General features: G+C 50.3%; 1 protein-coding gene across 30 annotated transcripts in view; it reads right to left on the bottom strand.

Moving 5' to 3' along the window:
- Nucleotides 1–19,724, bottom strand: part of Tmem63c (transmembrane protein 63c) — a 71,993-nt gene that overhangs the window by 39,168 nt on the left and 13,101 nt on the right. For 16 of the 30 annotated variants that reach the window (XR_015621938.1, XR_015621937.1, XR_015621936.1 and 13 more), the window contains 4 exon segments: nt 17,827–17,974; nt 4,581–4,642; nt 932–1,141; nt 347–426 (listed from right to left, as the gene is read on the bottom strand). Coding sequence is in view for 16 of the 30 variants with exons in the window: in XM_087553349.1 (XP_087409475.1) it covers nt 347–426; nt 932–1,075 (224 nt within the window). In the remaining 14 variants the exon portion in view is untranslated. 30 annotated transcript variants of the gene reach the window in all.

The following is a 19,724-nucleotide window of genomic DNA, read 5'->3' as shown; positions in this document are numbered from 1 at the left end:
AGGTTCTCCAGGTGAGGGACAGGGGCTGCTCTTTCCCATGGCTGTGAGCTGCAGGCCTCAGCTCTAAGCTGGACACACGGCTCTGGATATAGACAGAACCCCTGCTGCAGGGTGCATAATGAACTTTGGGAGTCAGGGTTCCAGAAAGTCTAAGACCAGACACAAACATGGCTCTGTGCCCAGTGATGGCTGCCCTTCCCATTCCTGTCCCTTCATCGAAGTCAATGCAGGGGCAAAGGCAAGGGACAGGATGCCATTCGCTGATGAGACTTCCTTCAGCTTCGGCAGGAGACTAGGCAGTGTCTCCCAGGGGAGTAGGGCTCTTCCCACCCTGTCCCCCCTTTACCTGTCATTGTGTATCAGCAGAGCCAGGCGCCCGTAGTCCCACGCAGCTTTCCGGAGGAAGGAGTAAACCAAGACAACGCACTGCAGACCCAGAAAAGCAAGTGGAGCGGGAGACTTCGCACATGCCTTCCTCTGCACCGGCCCCCTTCATTCCCACGGGGGAACACCCTATCCCTGAAATCTACAGAGCCCACCCATATCAGATAAGTTGTGACTTGGGAAGAGCTGTCCCTTTGAACAGACCAGACTCCTGACCCAGAGTAGAGAGATGGTCAGCTTGTTGAAGGGAGAAGCCGAGGATGTGTGTTTGGAGTCATTAGAACGAGAAAACCCCCACAGCAGCATCAGCAAGGGGACAGAGAAGGAAGGCCCTGAAGGCAGGCTTTTCTCTTATGGTATAGAGAGAGCCTTAGAAACTCTGCCTGCCTTCCAACCCCAAAGCCCTCCCAGCTGGGCCACCTAGGCTGCACTATCACTGTGGCTGGTGTGCTTTGAACTAGGATCCCCACTGTATCCCTTGTCAGAGCTGCACAGTGGATCCTGGCTAAGACCTCCCTGTGTCTCTCCCACGGCACCCAGGACTTACCACCCATAAGATGATGTTGAGTAAGAGCACAGTGGGGATCCCCCCAAAGGGCTGCCCCTGAAGGACAGTGCTCCGGGACTGGAAACACTCATTTGCCGTCATGTTTCGAAACTTTTGGCCCATGCTTTCTGGAGAAGCAGTCATCCTGGGCACACGTAGGCTCCCCGCCAGGTAGAAGGTCTCAGTTGGACTCTGGGACTACTCCCCACTCTGCAAAACACATAAAGCTGCTGGGGAGTACGGGGACATGCACCAAGGACGCTAGTCAACGGGGGCTGTGAAACCCAGGGGCTAATGTTGGGTTTAGAACTATGACATCACAGGAGAAGAGCTGGCCCATTCAGTGGCACCAGGCTTATGCCACGAGGTTACAACAGTGTAAACGTCAGGGCTCTGCAGACAGAGTTCCAACTCCCCGAGTGATTCCTTATTTTGTACTGCTTGACCTAGGGTAATGAAGACCCTAAGGTTGCAGAATGCCCGGTGCAGAGGATGGTTCAATGACTTCCTGTCTGATGTAATTTATTATGTGAGTGTATCTTTGGTGTGTGTGTGTGTACGCATACAAGCGCACACCAGTGGACAACCTTAAGTGTCACTCTCAGGAATGCTTTATCTTTTGAGACAGGGTCTCTCATTGGCTTAGAGCCCACCAATTAGGTTAAACAGGCTACCCAGCACATCCCAGAGGGTTCCTGTTTCTGCCTCTCCAGAGTGGGGATGACAACCACAGGTCACTACACCTGACACTCTTATGTGTGTCCTGAGGATTAAACTTGGGTCCTCACGCTTTCTAGACAAACACTTTGCTGGCTAAGCCGCCTCCCTAGCTGGTAAACTACCTGTCTTACCTTGTCTTGGAACCAAGAAGACCAGCACCTGCCCAGGTCTGCCCTCATTCAGTGCAGCTGGGCATCCTGGTAAGCCCTAGATGCAAAGCCAGTTACAAGCAGACCTCACCCTACCTCGGAGTCTCTTTATTCTCATTCAAGAGAGGTCTCAGGGGTTGGAGAGATGGCTCAGTGGTTAAGAGCACTGACTGCCCTTCCAGAGGTCCTGAGTTCAATTCCCACAACCACATGGTGGCTCACAAACACAGCAACAGCAATGAGATCCGATGATCTGGCGTGTCTGACGACATTGATGGTGTACTCACATACATAAAATAATAATTTTTTAAAAAAGAGAAGGCTCAATTAATTAATTAATTAATTCAAATACTTTGTGACCAATTGCTTTGTGCCATACTTGTGCTGGCTGCACCTCAGTGATTGTGGAGAATAAAGAGCCCTCCTTCATTGTGGCCTAGAGGGGAGAAACATACAAGGGAAGGACCAGTAACCACTGTGGGTACAAGCCACCCTTTGGCTTGTGTTGGAAAGCACCCTCCTTAAACAGAGACAAAAGTCCCCCAGTGTGTTGAGGGACAGACTCTTTGGCTAGGCAAGGGATGAAAAAGGAGGGGTCCTAGAGGCATAAGGTCTCCTAAGTTTTTTTTTTTTTTTTTTTTTTTTTTTGAGCTGGGGACCGAACCCAGGGCTTTGCGCTTCCTAGGTAAGCGCTCTACCACTGAGCTAAATCCCCAGCCCGGTCTCCTAAGTTTTAAAGAATCCTTTTAATTGGGGATACAGAGATAAAGTAGGGACAAATCAGCAAAGAGAGGACAAGGACCCTTGGGGTCCAGACAGTGGGAATCTGGGCAGGGCTGGAGGGTGGTGAGGAGCAGCCAGACACTTAGAACACAGTGCCAGTAAGAGCTCCTAGTAGGCTGAGTGGGGAAGACGAAAGATAGAGAAGCCAGGATGATCCTGCGGTTTTAGCTCAAGAAACTGAAAAAGCTAAAATGGGGTTTCTGCTGTTGGCTGGAAAGATGGGGAAGAGGGCTGACAGCAGTAGTTTGGATGGACAAGTTAAGACAGTGGGTGCGGATCCAGAAGACAGCCTGGAGACATCACCATGAGTCAAAAGCTATCAGCATAAGCAGCTCTCGGAGGCAAAGGACCAGCTCACTGGAGGAGACAAGAGAGAGGTCGGGGCAGAAGCCAATGACTGGAGAACAGTGCATAACTGTCCCAAGGAGAGATGCCACAACCCAGACATGGCTTTAGTGGGACCAAGCAGAAGCCTGAGTGCTGTAAGAAAGAGTGAAAAGGACTGCTGACATGACAGGCCACCACCGGGGAGAAACTACTGCTCCGAGGGGCTGCTCCAGGAACTCCAGGAGGTGAGGAGACTGAGAATTGGGGTGCCGTTGCACTTCGTAGGTTCTGTGACACCAGAGCTCAGCTCTGACAATTGTTCCATGCCCAGTGATCTTGAGTAAGGCACCAGAGCTCTCTATGCCTTGGTTTCTTTGTCTGTCACACGAGGATGGTGACAGCAGCTGCCACGCTCCACAGTGCTGTTGGGAGTCTAGAGAGTTGAGATTTGTGAGCCCTACAGAGCAATGACCGGAATGTGGGAAGCAGCATGTAAAGTCTGTAACAGGAGATGTGGATGTGAGGTCCCTGAGGGTCCAGGGCTGTCATCGAAGGAGCTGGGAAGGATGGGAGGTGGGGATGAAGGAGAAAAGAGAGCAGAAGATGAGGCGGTCTGGGAACCAAGCTAAATAGCAAAAGTAGCTTTGACCGTAGATCAGTGCTGCTCTGAACCTTGGTGGAAGGAGCTTCCTTTTGCAGTGGGCAGCAGGCAGCATGCTGCTAGAGTGCTGCGACCAAGCGGCTGCTGACCACTGAGCCCCAGATGGGACATTTATATCAACTAGCCTGCCCCTCAAGGTTCAGAAAACATTGTAGAAGATGAGGGTGGGGAAGGGCTGTAAAATGTGGTCCTCGGGATGCGAGATGGGCAGTGCACCCATTAGTACACAACAGCTATGGTCACTCTGTAATGCCTGCACAAAATCAAGACAGTCAACATTCCATCCAGCATGGCAGGCCTCGCCTCTAGCTAAAGAACTATTGGCAATTGGTGACTCCTGGAAGAGGGGAAGTCACCTTTTCTCACGGGTGTGTCACCGGTAGGCAGCCCATGCTCTGGTGAGCAGTCCCAGGTCCATGCGTATGCAGGAAGCAGTGATAGGGCTCAGTTTTATTTTTAAAGAGGCTATGAAGACAAAGAATGACAGCTTTAGGGGGTCCCAGAGCGAGCTGAGGGGGGGATTTGGGATGAACAGGATCAAGATACAGTGTATGCACTTGCAAAGAAGCAAAAGTATTCTTTTAAATAGCCAGGGTTAAGGCACAATGAGCTTCACCTTGAGATGGAAAAGGTAAAAATTCACATTCCTACCCTCCCAGTTAGTGTCTAGCAAAAGCCCACAGTGCCCTCTGTGCCTTCTGCTTCCCTCTCATTCTAATGAGGTGCCCTGGGTTTTACTGTCTACTCAAGCTCATCTGCTAATCCATCGTAGTTGGCACTGAACACGAAGTATGTCCATCAAAAGCCTGAACAGCCGCATGACAGCACAGCATCCCTAGGGTAAGAGGAGCAGCCAAGTGAACCATCCCTAGTTTGAGGTCGGCGCCTACAGGAAGCTACAGTTCTAACAATGGCCACTTGGGGGAGCTCATGTCAAAGCAGAAGGTATTGGAAGTTGACACCCACCCATGCCCACACCCACCCACAAGTCTTAGGAGACATTTCCCACCTGAGGCAGCTCTCCAAGGAAGGTCCACGTCAGATCTTAGGCATCCACTCAGCTACAGTTTGCTGTGAAAGAACAGATGTGGTGGCGAAATCACCTTAGGGCCTTCTGCCCAAACCCCTTTATCCGGGATGTCTGCCTCATTCTATCGCTTGTCTTTCTGTCTCTTTTATTTATTCATTTCTAAAGATTTTTTTTTAATTACAGGGAGAATACTGTACACAGGAGTGCAAGTGCCCGTAGGCCAGGAGAAAGCATCAGACCCCCTAAAGCGGGAGTTTCTGGCAGTGTGAACCACCCATTGAGACATCTCTCTAGATCCTTGCTGGTTTCCTTCAAAGGGAAACCATTTTTGACTTTTGACTATGTGACCTCCAAGTGGAGACTCGAAGGTGCAGGAGTTAGCACCAAGCAGTGGGGAAGGGCGGGCAGAGGGGACCATATTCACAAAGGCCCATGGGGGAGACTGAATATAACATTTTCAAAAAGTTAAAATAAACTCTGGCTAGAGAGTGGGACTGGTCACTGGTTTGCCCTTCCACGCATCCAACAAGATAGATCTGGGTCTGGAGAGATGACTTAGGGGTTAAGAGCACTTGCCGTTCTCCCAGAGGACCTGCCTGGAAGGTCCACAAACATCTGTAATCCCAGTTTCCGGGGTTTCCACCAGGCACACTCATGCACAGAAAATTAGAAACACTGATACAAGAGAAATCTACTTCATCAGACATCTTCTCTTGCCAAGCCCCATGCAGACCCTGAGGTTCAAACATGGCATCCTCCTCGGGGAATTTATAGCTTTTAGGATTTGGAGAGAGGATTGTTGTTGGCCTAGTGGTGGGAAGACCCTCAGCTATGAGGTCCCAACATAAGCTTGGACTGTGGTGGGGTTCCACCCAGCCATCGGGTCAGTTCAGGGTTTCAGCTCCGGCTCTGGCCTGCAGGGCAGGTGTGGGAGGGGAGGGGAGAGAAGTTTACCTCTCCCACCTTGCCACCCCAGCTCTCTAGCAGCAGGCAGAGGCAGCGAGAAGGCTGTTGCCAAGGAAACCTAAAGTAGCACCCAGCCTTTTTCCATATATCGCTTCCATCCTAGGCCTGCATTCTTCATTTCATCCATAACCCAAAAGGCAAAACCCCGCCCAGATGTGGCTCTAAGCTAGCTCTGGTGTGTATGGGGGAAGATCAGAAAACTGAAGGGTTGGCTTTTTTGGATATCCAAGCATGAGCCCTGTTAAGAATGAAGCTTGAGGTGCTGGAGGGATGGCCCAGTGGTTAAGAGCACTGACTGCTCTTCCAGAGGTCCTGAGTTCAATTCCCAGTAAGCACATGGTGGCTCACAACCATCTGTAATAGGATTGAGTACCCTCTTCTGGGGTGCATGAAGACAGCATAGTCGTGTGTGTGTGTGTGTGTGTGTGTGTGTGTGTGTGTGTGTGTGTGTACAGTCGTATACATAAGAAAGATACAGATACATGAATAAATCTTTAAAAGAGTTTTAAAGACTGTACTCTGTATATAGCCAAGACTTAAAAACAAAATGAAACTTGGATCGGGCAATGGTGACGTGCACCTTTAATCCCAGTACTTGGGAGGCAGAGGCAGGTGGATCTCTTTGAGTTTAAGGCCTGCTTGGTCTACAGAGTGAGTTCCAGTGCAGCCAAGAAACCCTGTCTTAAAAGGCGGGGGTGGGAGGAAGAGGAAGAGGAAGAGGAAGAGGAAGAGGAGGTGGTACTTGAAGAAACCCCTGAGGACACTAGAGATACATACGGCTGGTCTGAGGTACAGGTACTGAGGAACAGGACTCTTAGGACACACATCTCACAACACGGGACAAAGAACTGTTCAAGATAATGGGGGAGAGTCTGGCTCCCTGAAGCCAGAACATCTCATTTTGGCTGGGTCTGTCATAGCGACCCTCAGCGGCACCCTCACCTCTCCGAGCCTCAGGTTCAGCACCTGGAAGGTGGTCATGATGGCTGCACAGCTCCACAGGTTACTGTGACAATGCACACATGTGGTTCGTACAATCCCTTGTGCGGGGATGAGAACCACATCAGCCCTCAGGATTACCAGTGCCATCGTCAAGCTATTGGCTCCTCTGAGATGGTGCTGAGGAATCTCTACTCCTCCTTGCCACCCATTCGACTTGGGGACAGGAATGAGGAGAGACACAGAGAAGAGAGGGTCTACTATTCCTTAAACTGCAGTCATTGGCAGCCATTGTCTTTATGCTTTCCATGAACAAAAACCAAATTACACCCTCCATTTGGGCCAAGGAGAGACAGGAGGGGTGGTGAGAATGCTGGTCTGTGAGGCAGGTGCCCTCTGTGGGTGCACACCTTGTCTGGTGGGAGAGGGAATAGCTCTCTCCTGCCCACACTCTCCTATCTTGCCTTCCACTGTCAAAAGCAGGATGTGCTGCTTTTCTGGGTCTTCTAATTCTGAGCCATCCTCAGCAACTCAGGAACGGTATCAAAAAGAGCTGGCTTTGCCTTCAACTCCATCTTCCCTCCCTGTCTCCCTCCAGGCATCCAGGCCCACTGCTGTCTAACGAGCCAAGCCGGCTCTCTGCTCTCCACTTCCCGATGATCCAGACATTGCAAGAGCAAATCTCAGGAGTGATTTCAGAATTAAAGTGGTCTGTAGGGAGAAGGGAAGGCCATGGGAATGGCTCAGGGATTAAGAGCACTTGCTGCCCTTCCAGAGATCCAAGTACCCATGTTGGACATCTCACAACTGTAACTCTAGATCTGATCTATCTCCCTCTTCTGGCCTCCACGGGACCTCAAACTCATGTTCACATATGCCTGCACAGGTACACACAAGGACATATAATTAGAAATAAAGTCAAAAAATTTTTAAAGGTGGTCTAAGGAGTTCTGGGGAGGTGCCAACTTATTGATCGCTAACATTTGTCGAGCATTAGCTCTGGGCCAATCTATTCCATTTAAGGTTACTTCATTTAACCCTCATCAGGACCCCAGGGCCCCAGAACAGAAACAGCAAAGCCCAGTGAGCTTAAACAAGTCATGGGCCTATCAAGAGGCAGAGCTGGCCCTCAAGCCTGAGTGTTTCACTGCCATCCGCTGGGGTGACAGTATTGACAAAGATGGCAGAAAGGGGACCTTGCCCGAGACCCAGTCTACAGGTATAAAGCTTTCCTAGACTCTCAGGTAAACATGGTGGACATAATCAGAGCTCTAAGCTGGACCCTGCAGCTATCCAGCTGAGTCTCTCAGTGCTGCCCAAGGCTCAGTCACTATCAACCTTCCCACACCCAATCAATCAGCAGGAACCAGCACACACACACACACACACACACACACACACACACACACACACACACACACACACCAGCACCACCACCACCCGGTGCACAAATTTGTACCTCCTGCCTGTCCCCACCCACCACCTGGCCCTCTGGGTCTTTTCAATAACTGTTACCTTTAGTTAACAAGAGGAAAGATTATCCCCCCTGGTTCGAAACAAATGAGTTTTGTGTCGTGTAAACCCCTCCTAGCTCCACTTGCCTTTGGATCTCCTCCTCTCCCTGCCATCACCCTTTTCTGGGAGGGCAGCTTGGTGCATGAGGCTTGCTCGTGTTGCTAGTAGGAGCAGAGTTGTAGGAGAGTTGCAGGAACTAGGGGTTCTGCTTCACAGCCCTGCACACATGACTTGCCAGCTGGCCGTCAATCTCGCCCTGAGTTGAGCCTATCCTTGCTCCAAAGTGTCCTTCATCTCCCAAGACTTCATGACCAAGGACATTGTGTTCAATGTACAATGTGATGGAGCTGAATCTCCTGAAGGCTCAGACACTGACCTAAGCCTGCGAGCGGGCAGATTTGAGGTGAGAACCTGGACCTTCTGGACCCCATTCAGGATCCTCAGTGGCCTCTCAGTCTTGTGGAGCAAGGTAGGGGCTTTGAATCAGCTGGAGGTGTATGGGGAGCACAGAGACCCCTGTCCTTACCAGTAAGCCAGTTAAGGACAGATGGAGGGACACCCTCAAAGATTCCCTTGGGCTGGGCTGTGTTCCCTCTTCTTTGGTGAAGAGGAAGGGACACTTTGCCACAGATTCATGCCTCCTGGGGAGAGCTGGTGCACAGAAAGGCAAGCATCAAAGAAGCTTCCTGATCTGAGGTTGCAGAGAGCAGATGGGGAGCCCCGGGCCTCCAGGAACAGCCCTCCTGACAGACGTGCTTTGTCTATTGGATCAGCTCCGCTCTTCTGAGCATCCAGTCTTCCAACCCAGTCATTTGGGAAGCATCATAAATCCTGGTTTGGATTTAATATGCATATACAGCTTTTAAAAAATCATGAAAATTCTTAAGGGTGTTTTTATGTCCTGCACGAAGGCCAGCTAGATTCTGTTCTGTCATCTTGAAAAGAGGAATCTTGAGCCTGAAGAGCCCAAGAGACTGGCTAGGTCAGGGAGCTAATGGCACGGAAGGGGAAATGAGTCCCACGAGAAAGATACGTCAGCCCCTCTGAATCACGCTGCTCTGAACCACACTCAAGACAAAACAGCATTGAAAAACCCCAGGCTCAAGACAGAAGTTAGTGGGGGAGAGGGAAAACTATGCTGGAATCCAACTCCAGGCTTGAGTGGGCGTGGCTTCAGATGGAGAGAGGGGAGGAGAGGGGGCAGATTTGAGTGACAGGAAAGGAGTGATCTCTAACCACCATTCATGCCTCAGAAGCAGCCTAAGAGCCACGGCCTAAGCAGCAAGAGTCAGTGCTCCATTCTACAGGTAGATAAACTGAGGCCAAGTACTAGCCCAGAGTTACAAAGCCGGAGGGAAAACAAGGCAGAAAGAGGGATGAAGTGGCCACTCTAGTCAAGGCTGGAAGTTATATAAACTGACTTTCCACCTACCTCACTCAGACCTTACAGGGGTGCCTCTCCTTGATGGAAAGGTTCCCTCTCTTGTCCTCAGACTCTTGTCAGTTCAACCCAAGTGAGCCATCATGGCCATGTCCAAGTTAGACAGGGCAAGAGGTGAAGCAATGGGGATATCACAGACATCAGACCTCTAGAGGCTGGGCAGCGGCTTGGGTGACAACCTGTTTGTGTTCATATAATGTCTGCTTGTGGGGGGGGGGGAGAAAGAGGAGGAGGAAGAGGAAGAGGAGGAGGAGGAAGAGGAAGAGGAGGAAGAGGAAGAGGAGGAAGAGGAGGAGGAGGAGAGAGAGAGAGAGAGAGAGAGAGAGAGAGAGAGAGAGAGAGAGCGAGAGCAGGATGCTGGTCATGGTGGTACATGCCTTTAAATCCCTGCACTCAGAAGACAGATGCAGGTGGATCTTTGAGTTCAAGGCCAGCCTGGTCCACAGAGCATGTTCCAGGGCAGGCAGAACTACACAAAGAAACTCTGTCTCAAAAAAACAAAAATAAAATAATAAAATAACCAAATCAAACCAAAACCAAATCAAAAACCAAAACCAAACCAAACTAAACCAAAAGAACGGCCGGATGGACTGATGTTCTAAAACAAGTGTCCTGATTTTTGTTTTTGTCTTTTTTTTTAAAAATTTAAGGAATAAAGAGCAACAGCAGGAAACCCTTAACATTACAGCTCTTTCCGAGGTCTCTAAATCTTTTCTGGTTTAAAATAAACCCGAAGCTAAGTGAGCATGCTCTGTTGTACACAGTAGTTTAAAGGGAAGCCTTGGATTTTCTAGGCACAAACATCGTTGGCTTCCCTTCATCAAACCCCTTGCTGCCTCTCAGGTCCTCTAACGCTGCCAGATCTAACTGCTTGTCAAGTGGGAAGGGGTCTTTGTGCAGGCCCCTGGTGGCTTTAGGAAGCTGCCCACTCAGGAAGATGGTCAAGCCACCATCTCTTCTTTCCACCCGACCCCCTCATAACCGGATGGCCTTTGCTCTCGAAGACCTGAGCATTCTCTGGCCCACGGGCTCTCCATCCCCATTAAGAATGCCCTGTTAGGAGTCAGATCAACTCTGCATTCCCAGGCTGCCCTCCTGGAAGTTCCCGTGTCTCCTCCATTCCTACAGCAGCACTCCACCCAGAGTTCTCCCCCACCCAGTGCTAAGAAGAATGCGGCAGGCACGTTCTTTCTCTCACCAAGCTCATTCCAGGAGAGGCTAGGACAGATCTTGCTAAAAGGAGCTGTCTGCCGTGTGCGTGTAGCTCATAGACAAGGGCCACTGAGCCCAATCTGGAGTGTTTCGGAGGTTTTCCTGAATAAGGCAGTGAGGGAATCCTGTAGAAGGAATTCGGTTGCTTTCCTTACTCTTCCTGCTATAGATGGTTCTGCCTGACTCACTGGCTTCACTTAGCTGAATCCCCCACCCCATTTTCATCCATTCTCTCTCACCTCCTCTCTTCCAGCCCCAGGGCCTTGGCGTATTCTAGTCCCTGCCCAGATGTTCCCTGCCACCAACACTAACTCATTTTGCCACTAATCTAGTTCAATGTTTACTTTTTTTTTGGGGGGGGGTCAGTTGACACCTCATGACCTCTACTTCACAGCTTCTTGGGAGGCAGACACAGTGCAGCATGTAATTGTAGGTCCCTAGAGCTGGCTTCCTTGAGTCTGACCCTAACTTCTGCTACGTATCAGCCCCATGACTTTCAGTAGGTGTCTTAATGCACCTCAGTTCCCTTACTTATAAAATGGATATACTAATGTTCTCCTCCCCCGCTGAGTACCTGTGAGGACTAAGGGAGCCAAGCGAATGGCTCACACACTGTCCAGCACATTCAGTGATGCGTTATTTACCTTGTGGGGAGCTAGTATACCGCGTGGTCACTTACAAGCTGACCTTGCACATGACTGGCTGCTCCAGAGACTAGCCAATCCCTAACACAGCCTGAGCCCTTGTTCATCATCAACTCCTCTGCTGCCTGGTAAGGCTGGATGCTTTGCAAATATTTGTTGGAGATGAGATAGTCAGGAAGCTGGGCAGAGGGACTTATTTGGCCTTGTGATGTCAGACCCAGAACATATGGCCTAGAGGGGACCGTAAAGAAACACTGTCACCCACTGTCACATCTGCTGGCCAGTGTTGTCATAAGCTTCTCACCTCAGGCTAGGTAGCTCCTGCCTATCTCTATCCACGGCGGAGTTGGCTGGAACCTGTTCTTGGAGGTTTCTGTCTTGGTTTAGAAAAAGAGATATTCAGCACACCTCCCGTCTGAGGGCGGTAGAGCAAATGCAGTCACAACTGGGCAAAGCTGAGCCTCAGGGACCCTGAGTTATCCCAGTAATTCTCATCTCCATGGCAACAGGTCTGGACTACACTCTCAGCCAGCAAGACTGGGCAGCCACTCAATTCCTCATCAACGGCAGGGTAGAGGCTCCAGGGTGTGGTTCTCTCCTCAGCTTCTATCTCATTAAATCTCCAGCATGAGTCCAGAGGGGAGCAGTGGGGAGGGAGAATGGGGATGGGAGGGAATTGCAAACATGCAGTGAGATAAGGCCCCATCCTAGACTCAGCTCTTGCTGCACAAGGATAAAGGCCGCCAGCCCGGAGGTACCCACAGCAACCAGGTAAGCAATCAGGTAGATGCTGTTGGTGACACCCCCACTCCGCCTCCTTCTGCAGCCAAGACGAGCTCTGATCTATCAAGGCTGTACAGACAAAGGCTGAACCCTAGTCTCACTCAGACTCCACCCGCTGTTTACAACTCACTCATATCCATATAGATCTCGCCTTATCAAACATCTGATCTGTGCCACACTAGGAATTGAGGTGCAAAGACTAGCCGCATGTGGCTGGACCATTAGTAAGCGTACAAATCGGGGGAAGGGAGCCAAGCTTTCAGGTTTGCGAGCAGCAGCACTTCAGTCTAGAGGGCAAAGCACAGTACTGAAGTACAGACAGGCACAGAGAATGCTATGCCTTGTAAGTGCCTGCCTGGTTAGGGCCCAGTTTTCTCTTAGAGCATGCGTAAGAGACTGCTGGCAGAATTTACCTTCAGGGAGGAGAAGTGGGTGGTCACAGATGCAGCACAAGGGTCTTCCTGGTCAGTTTTGTCCTTGTCACTGTTTGAATGAGGTATTCATGAATCATGATTCAATTATCACTGACTCACTACAGGTTCAGTGGTCAGTGAATGGCAGTCAATGGCAGGTTTGGAGTCAGTGTCTCCAACAAGTCCCTGAATGGTGACAATACCACTGGATCATGCTTTAAAATTTGCCCTGTGGAGGCAAAGTTCATAGAAAGAGGTGGAAGGTCCCCCTGCAGCCCTAAAGCTGAGCCTAGACACTGGAGATAAACTGGCAGAGTTGGTCTGGTTCTCAAAGCCATGGCGTATCTGTCAACTGCGGTTTCCAATCACAGAATCGCCTAGTCAGCCTGGACTTGGCTCCTGAACTTAAGGAGCCTATAGTTCAGGCTCGAAGTTCCCTATGAAGGGTATGGAATAAAGGAGCTGCAAAGTGTGGGGATCACAGAAGGTAACATCTGATTCTCCCTAGAATCCAGAAAGGATACTCAAAGGCTAGGCCGGCCAAAGGTGGCCCCTTAAATATAGACAGTCTACCTCCTAGAGCTGACAGCTTGCTAGCTGCAAGGCACTCTGCTCAGACTCTACAAGCACGGGCATTGTAAACCAACCCCAACAATTCAAGAAAGGATCCCCACCACCATGTGAGCTCTGAGTCGATAGGACAGCCACACATCCTCAAGGGCGCAAAGGCCTCCGACCACAGCATGATATTCCAAGAGCAGACCACTGAATGCACAAAAGCCAAGAGGGACGCAGGGGAGGAAGGCATTTGTCGGTCCAGATTGTGTTCAGGCTCCCTGGGGGAGCTCAGGTCCCTAGATGGAAATATGCCACCCTCAGATGAGAGGAAGGCCAGGGTGAAGCCCATCCCTGGGCTGGGTCTCCATCTGTCTAAATAGGCCGGAAGCCATGCTGACTGCCTCGGGGGTGCTCTGAGAGCAGCTGCCTGCTCAAAGCAAGCTGCTTTGGTGATGGGTGGTGGAAGCCAGATGGTTGACGATGCCCGTCTAGTTTACACCGCCTCAGAGGGCCCATGGAGCATCAGAGTCAGGAACTCATGAGAGTCCTGAGGCTCGCATGTGAGGAAGTACCGAGGACTCTCTAGCTACAGACCTAGGGACAAAGCTCAGCCCAGGAGGGAAGCAGAGCCAAGTGGTGGAGGGGCTGCAGGAACTGTGGTCACACCTCGTCCTCCTGTTCCTGGATGACTCTTTAGAGGGGGGAGGGGTCACTGACATCAGCCAGAGCTAGATGCCTTCCCTGCCACCTACCTTGCTCCTCCTCAGCCTGAGGTTCAGAAAAACCACTCAGACCCAAAGACTAGAGAAAATACTAGAGAAAATACACTGCCTAAAGCTAGAGGCACTCTAATTAGACTCAAAGATATACTAGCCTGGGCTACTGAAGGATAGTAGCTATTTCTGGAGAAGAGAGACCCATCCTTCTGCCTGTGCCGATCTGAGTAGAAGAGAGTGATTTCCTCCTCTCCTCCATGATCCCTCCCCTTTCTCTCTCTCTCTCTCTCTCTTCACATTTCTCTTCTGCCTTTGGTGTCCAAGTGGATCAAAGGCTCACCCTGTTCGTCCTACTGTTAAGGGGGCTTGTAGGCATGGACACAGTTCAGCCCAGTGTTTACTGAGCCAACACCTGCTGGAGGTGGAAGAGCCCAGGCCAAGGTCCCAGCATGTACCCAGATGGCAGATCAGACGGGAATTCCAGGCCAAAGGCAGAACAAAGCAAGGTATGTGCTGAAGCTATGGCCTTGGGGACCATAGGGACAGGCGGGGAGGACTTCTGGAGGTGTTGTTTGTAAGGAGAGAGTCTACAGTGATAGAAATCAGTAAAGGGGGGAGGGGATAGGAGGGAAGTGGAGAGGAAGAGGCCCAGAGAAAAGGGTCTGCTAAGCTAAAGGCTTGGGATCGCAGGGTCCTAAGACCCTGGTTGACCTGTGCTTTATGGGTTAGGTAGTGGAGAGTCACAAAAATAGCGGAGAAAAGGTGTGATGTTGCCTGGGCTGGGAATAGTAGGGTTTCTAGATCTTGCTCCTGTCCTAAGGCCTTGATTTTGATTCCTGAGACCCACCGGAGACGCTCAAGGGAAGCAGTCTGGGTCTCAGGGATCACATTTTTTTGGTAAGATTTGCCCTGGCGACCCTATTTTTTAAAATTATTTATTATATTTAAATTTTTTAATTTGGATAATTTTTAATTACATATAGGTGTGTCTGTCCACATGAGAGTGTGTGCATATGTGTACAGGTGTCTGTGGATGCCAGAGGCATCAGATCCCCTGGAGCTGGGGTTACATATGGTTCGTAAGTGCCTCACATGAATCCTGGGAACCAAACTCAGGTCCTCTGGAGGAGCGGCCAGCACTCCTGACGGCTAAGCATCTCTCCAGTGCTCTGGAGGCCCTATTTAATAACACAGCTCTGAAGCATTCCTAAGCCCCCTTTCTTTCTCTGGGCTTTTGTTTGTTTTCATATTACATTTCTCTCTTCCTAACATACTTCAAATCCAGAATTTATATTGCTTTACCAGGCCTCATGGTATACTCCCATAATCCCAGCCCTTGAGAAGCCAAGGCACTGACACAATAAGGCTAGCCTGGGCTATTAAGTGAGACTCTTTCTCTCAAAAAGTAAGACTAAATGACAGAAGAATCAAGAATTTAAGCTGCTTGTGAACGCCCTGTCCTTCTCCGCAGTAGAACTGAGACCTAGGAGGACAGGACTGTGTCTAGTTTCCATGCTTAGAGTACAAGCATAACCCAGGCACAAGCACCTTGTTGTTGAGCTGGTTAGAGGAAAGCCTGCCCTAGGGGAACCAGCACAGCATGGCCTGCTCCTTTTCTGGCACCACACCCTCGCTTCCTGGGGCTTGGCAGTGCCTGAGACTCCTGGTGGAAAAAAATCTCAGAGAAAAATCAGACAGAACTGTGTCATTTCCCTCCTTGCTGCTCACCCTGCCAGGAATCTTGGAAGCTTTGGACTGATCCTCCTTCGCCCCCGTCTAATCGCCACCATCGTCTGTCAACTTGGAGTGGAGCCCATAGCCTGCAAGGCACATTGCACCTAGGGAAAGTGAGCAGGCTGCAGGACACGGGGCTGAGAAGAACAGCTTTGAAATGAAGCCCCGCCCTCCCACCCTCCACCATGCAAAGGTGCTGGCTGGCTGCCCCACTGCAGGGGCCTCTACCCTCTGTAGGGGGAAACACTCTCCCCATTTTACTGATGGACAAAGAGGCTTAGAGAAGTCCATGGTCATGGCCAACCAACACCTCTGCACTACAAAAAAAGAACTTGGTTTTAAATGCAGGCCTTCCCGACTCCATCAAGCACAAGTACCTTCCTGGGGTGCAGCCTCTCTTCATGGGGACAGGGTTAAAAAGGAGTCGCATCCTCTGTCCAAGGTGCTGATCCTAGGTACTTTTTGGCAACCACCAGCAGCCCAGAGCTAAGGGAGCCAAGGACAATGACTTCATGTCTGCTGCCTGGCCTGAACTTGAAAGAGTGCTGCACTGCTTTGGACAGTGGCCATCTGACCTCTCCTTACTCTGATGTGGACAAAGCTGGAGTCCAGAAAGGACTACTGCACTCGCAGTCTCATGGACCCAGGGGACACTGCAGTCCATATCCAGCCTTGCTCATATCAGGTCTATGGTTAAGAGGCAGAACTTGAATTAAACCTTCAAGCTGGGGTGGGGAGCTTCAGGTGGCTACACCCCCACTCCTTGAGGATTCAGTATACCGCCTTGAGGGTGAAAATCTTCTGTCTCAATAGATATCGTTCCCTTACAAGTGCATAACATAAATAAGATAATATCCAGTTTCTATTTTTCAAGACTCTTAAAGGTCAGGTTAGAGTATCATTATTAAGAAGGCTACAGGGAGCCATGATGGGTTAAGATGGCTACACAGTGCTTTGGGGAAGTTAATCAACCAGACAAGTGTGGCTGGGAGAAAACTGGCTTTTGTGATGAGCAGAGCTAATTCGATACCCACTCACTGAATGCTAGATGCTGTTTCAAGCACTTTGCAGATGTTAGTCTATTTAATCCTAAGCAACCCTAGGATTCTACTCTTTCCCCCATTTTATGGCTAATAATTGAAGTACACAGAGATGGTGAGGTTGGAAGGTGGCCACAGCTTTCTACAATGTCCACAGCTGCTCTCCACAAACACCTAGATGGGAGGAAGCAGGGTTGGGCAGTGAGACCTGAAGGGGACAGAAGTAAGAGCTGCCTGCAGCCAAGGCCACCTGCCCTGGAGAGCTCTCCTGGGAAAAGACTAGGAAGTCGTAAGGGCTACAAAACAAAACAAAAAAACTAAAAAACCCTGAGCACTATGCACAAAGAAAGAACTAGATCTAAGACGACCTAAATGGATAACAACAATCGCAGCCCTCTTGGCCAACAAGAACACACAGGATAGCGTTTTCTCCATGAAAGAGAGGGAGAGCTCTTACTAAATTACACCTTCCCAGCTCAGCCTCCAGGGCTGCCTCACTCCTTCTCAAGATTCAACGAGTAGTTGAATCGCTTCTGAAATGAGGAAGAAAGACTCTTCTAGACGTTCACCTGACTCTTGTAACAGTCTACCTTCAGATGTTGGACAAAGGAGTGTGAGTTGGCTGGGGTGGTCAAGTCCAGTAGAGGAGAGGAAGGGTACCCAGGGAAGAGGCTGGGCTAAGGCCAGCAGGGAGGAGGCAGCTGAAACAGAAAGCTTCCTGTGCAGTGTTGAGATTATATCTGATTTCTCTGAGGTGCTCAATACCAACACCTGGATCCTCTCTTGATACTAACCAATGCTCAAGAAATGAAAGGGGATTGAGTTGGACTAGCTTAGCTGAATAAGATTCCTTCCAGTCTCCAAAGTCTCAAGATACTGTCTTAATCCTTTCCAGGGAAAGTGAGTTCTGAGAGCATTGCCTTGTGCTATCCTGAGCCTCCTCCCCACACCAGAACAGGTGGGCAAGACCTTCAATGCAGAGGCCCGGCTAGGAGCTCAGCCTGCAGCACCACAAGTGAATGGAAAACAAGCTATCCACAGCTCTCAAGTTTCCCTCAAAGCTCCAGAGACTTTGCTACCCTCTGTCCTGTGAAGAGGGTTCAGGTCCCTGCTGGTCCCTCCAGTCAGGCTGTGGTTAAGGAATTTCATGGAGGGCCTTTTCCCAGCTTCTGACTGGCACACCCCAGGCTATGGGACAACCATACGGTTGGAGTGGGGAGGAGGACTAGTGCTGGGGCTGAGAGATGGTGACAGGGGCACCTACCTGGGGCACAGGTGTTGGTGAGAGCTCAGGCTGAAAGGCTATGTCCCCAAGCTTTCCAGTTCTCGACCAGTCTCTGGGAAGAAATGCTTCCAAGTGACCCTACAGCGTCTCACCGATTCTTGACGACTAAAGTGGTTCCTTCAGAGATCTGTGGCATAGGGACAATAGAACACTCTCAGAAGAGGCAGGCAGGGATCCCAGTCCTCTGTAAACAGCTCCTCCCCAAGCCCAAGCTGACCAGGCCCCTCCTAGGTCCAATGTGCTTGTCAGCATCTTCCCACTGGGCCAGCCTGGGGAGCTCTGGGAGGGTGAAGGGCACCTCAGAGGCCAATGAGTCCTCAAGGCATGGCCTGAGTGAGCGATCTCAGCTGAGCAGAGATCTGGGATGAGGAGGAGTACAGGGATTGGAGAGTATACTGGGGTTTCAGACCATTCTGGTTCTGACACTTGTCCCCTAGTGAGCTGAAGTGCCTTGCTTTCCCTCATCGTGATGGGAACTTCAGCCTGGACGTAGTTAAAGCCAGCAGTGCTGAGAAGAAGGGAGGACACATAGGACCAAAGTCATCTTCCTCCCAAGGCACCTGAGGAGACCTTACTGAAATGTTGACCTGTTGAAGGGCCTTCCCTTGCCTGGCCCACTAAGAACAAATGTCCAGGAAGATACCCACACCCACACCTTTACAAAAGAGGTATGGGAAGTAATCCTCAATGCATACTCTGGGAGAGACCAGACAAGTCCACCGATGAGGCTTGTGTAGCTCACATAGCATCCTCATTTCCTTTCTTAAAAGCAACTTGAGGGGAGCCCAAAGTCTGCAGAGACCAGCAGCAACCCTGGGCAGCTTGTGCGACACATCTCTAGGTTTTATTTTCCTCTCGGACAAAATGAAAGGAAGGATAATCTCACATGGACCCTTCAAGATCTGACATTGCCAATAAAAGAGGAGACGAACCCACGAAGAAAGGGAACTTAAAATGGAAATTCAGGGCTGATGTCATTTGGTGACAGAGCACTTGCCCAGCGTGCACAAGGTCCTCGGTTCCCAGCAACGGCAAAAAAGGAAAAGGAGGAAGCTTGGGGTGGGGCATTTTAAATAGTTTTCTCCCTTTGCAGGTTTCCTTCTAAAATGTTGTTCTTAGATTCTGAAGGCACCGCGCTATGGAAAAGGCCCACTCAAGGTAATTACACAATGGAAATGGGGCTGGGCACGATGCCCTTGCCTTCCCAGAGCTCGGTTACATTTCTGGACATAAAGATAGTTAATGCTCCTGCGGCGGCGTTCTGTGAGTTTCCCCAAACATGGCTGGATGTGTGCGCATCCCAGTGATCTTCATGACCCTGTGTCTCTTGGCTTGGTTCATTAGTACACATCACCCATCTCTGCAGCCAACATCTTCAGTGTTCAACAGCGCTCCCACTGAACCAAGTCCTACCCTTCACACGATTCCAACCTTTGCTGGATCCTGTCTGTGACTGTCTGGCCCTGAACTCTCTGTGGAGACCAGGCTGTCCTGAAGCTGGCTGTCTTCCTATTTCAGCCTCTCTGGCACTAAGATTATAGGTGCTGCATTCATCCATGCCTGGTTTGTTCTCCTATTTTTTGATGCAGGAAACTACATCAAGCCTCTGTGGAGTTAGCGGTAGAAAACCCCAGGTTGAAGGTTATGCTGCTCTTAAGTACTAATATATGTGGCCAAGCTGTCCTGCAATAAAGCAGCAGCTTGCATGTTCCAGCAATGCAGGCAGCATTTCTCTGTATCTTCAGCAGCCCACTCCGTAGACCAGGCTGGCCTCGAACTCAGAGATCCACCTGCCTCTGCTTCCCAGGCACTGGGGTTAAAGGTGTGCTCTAACCCCACCAGACACATGGTCACCTTTTAGAGAACATTATCAACAT

The sequence above is a fragment of the Rattus norvegicus genome, chromosome 6 (genome assembly GCF_021556685.1).
Source record: "Rattus norvegicus strain SHRSP/BbbUtx chromosome 6, alternate assembly SHRSP_T2T, whole genome shotgun sequence".
Lineage (NCBI taxonomy): Eukaryota > Metazoa > Chordata > Mammalia > Rodentia > Muridae > Rattus > Rattus norvegicus.
This window is presented reverse-complemented; position numbering and strand designations above follow the sequence as displayed.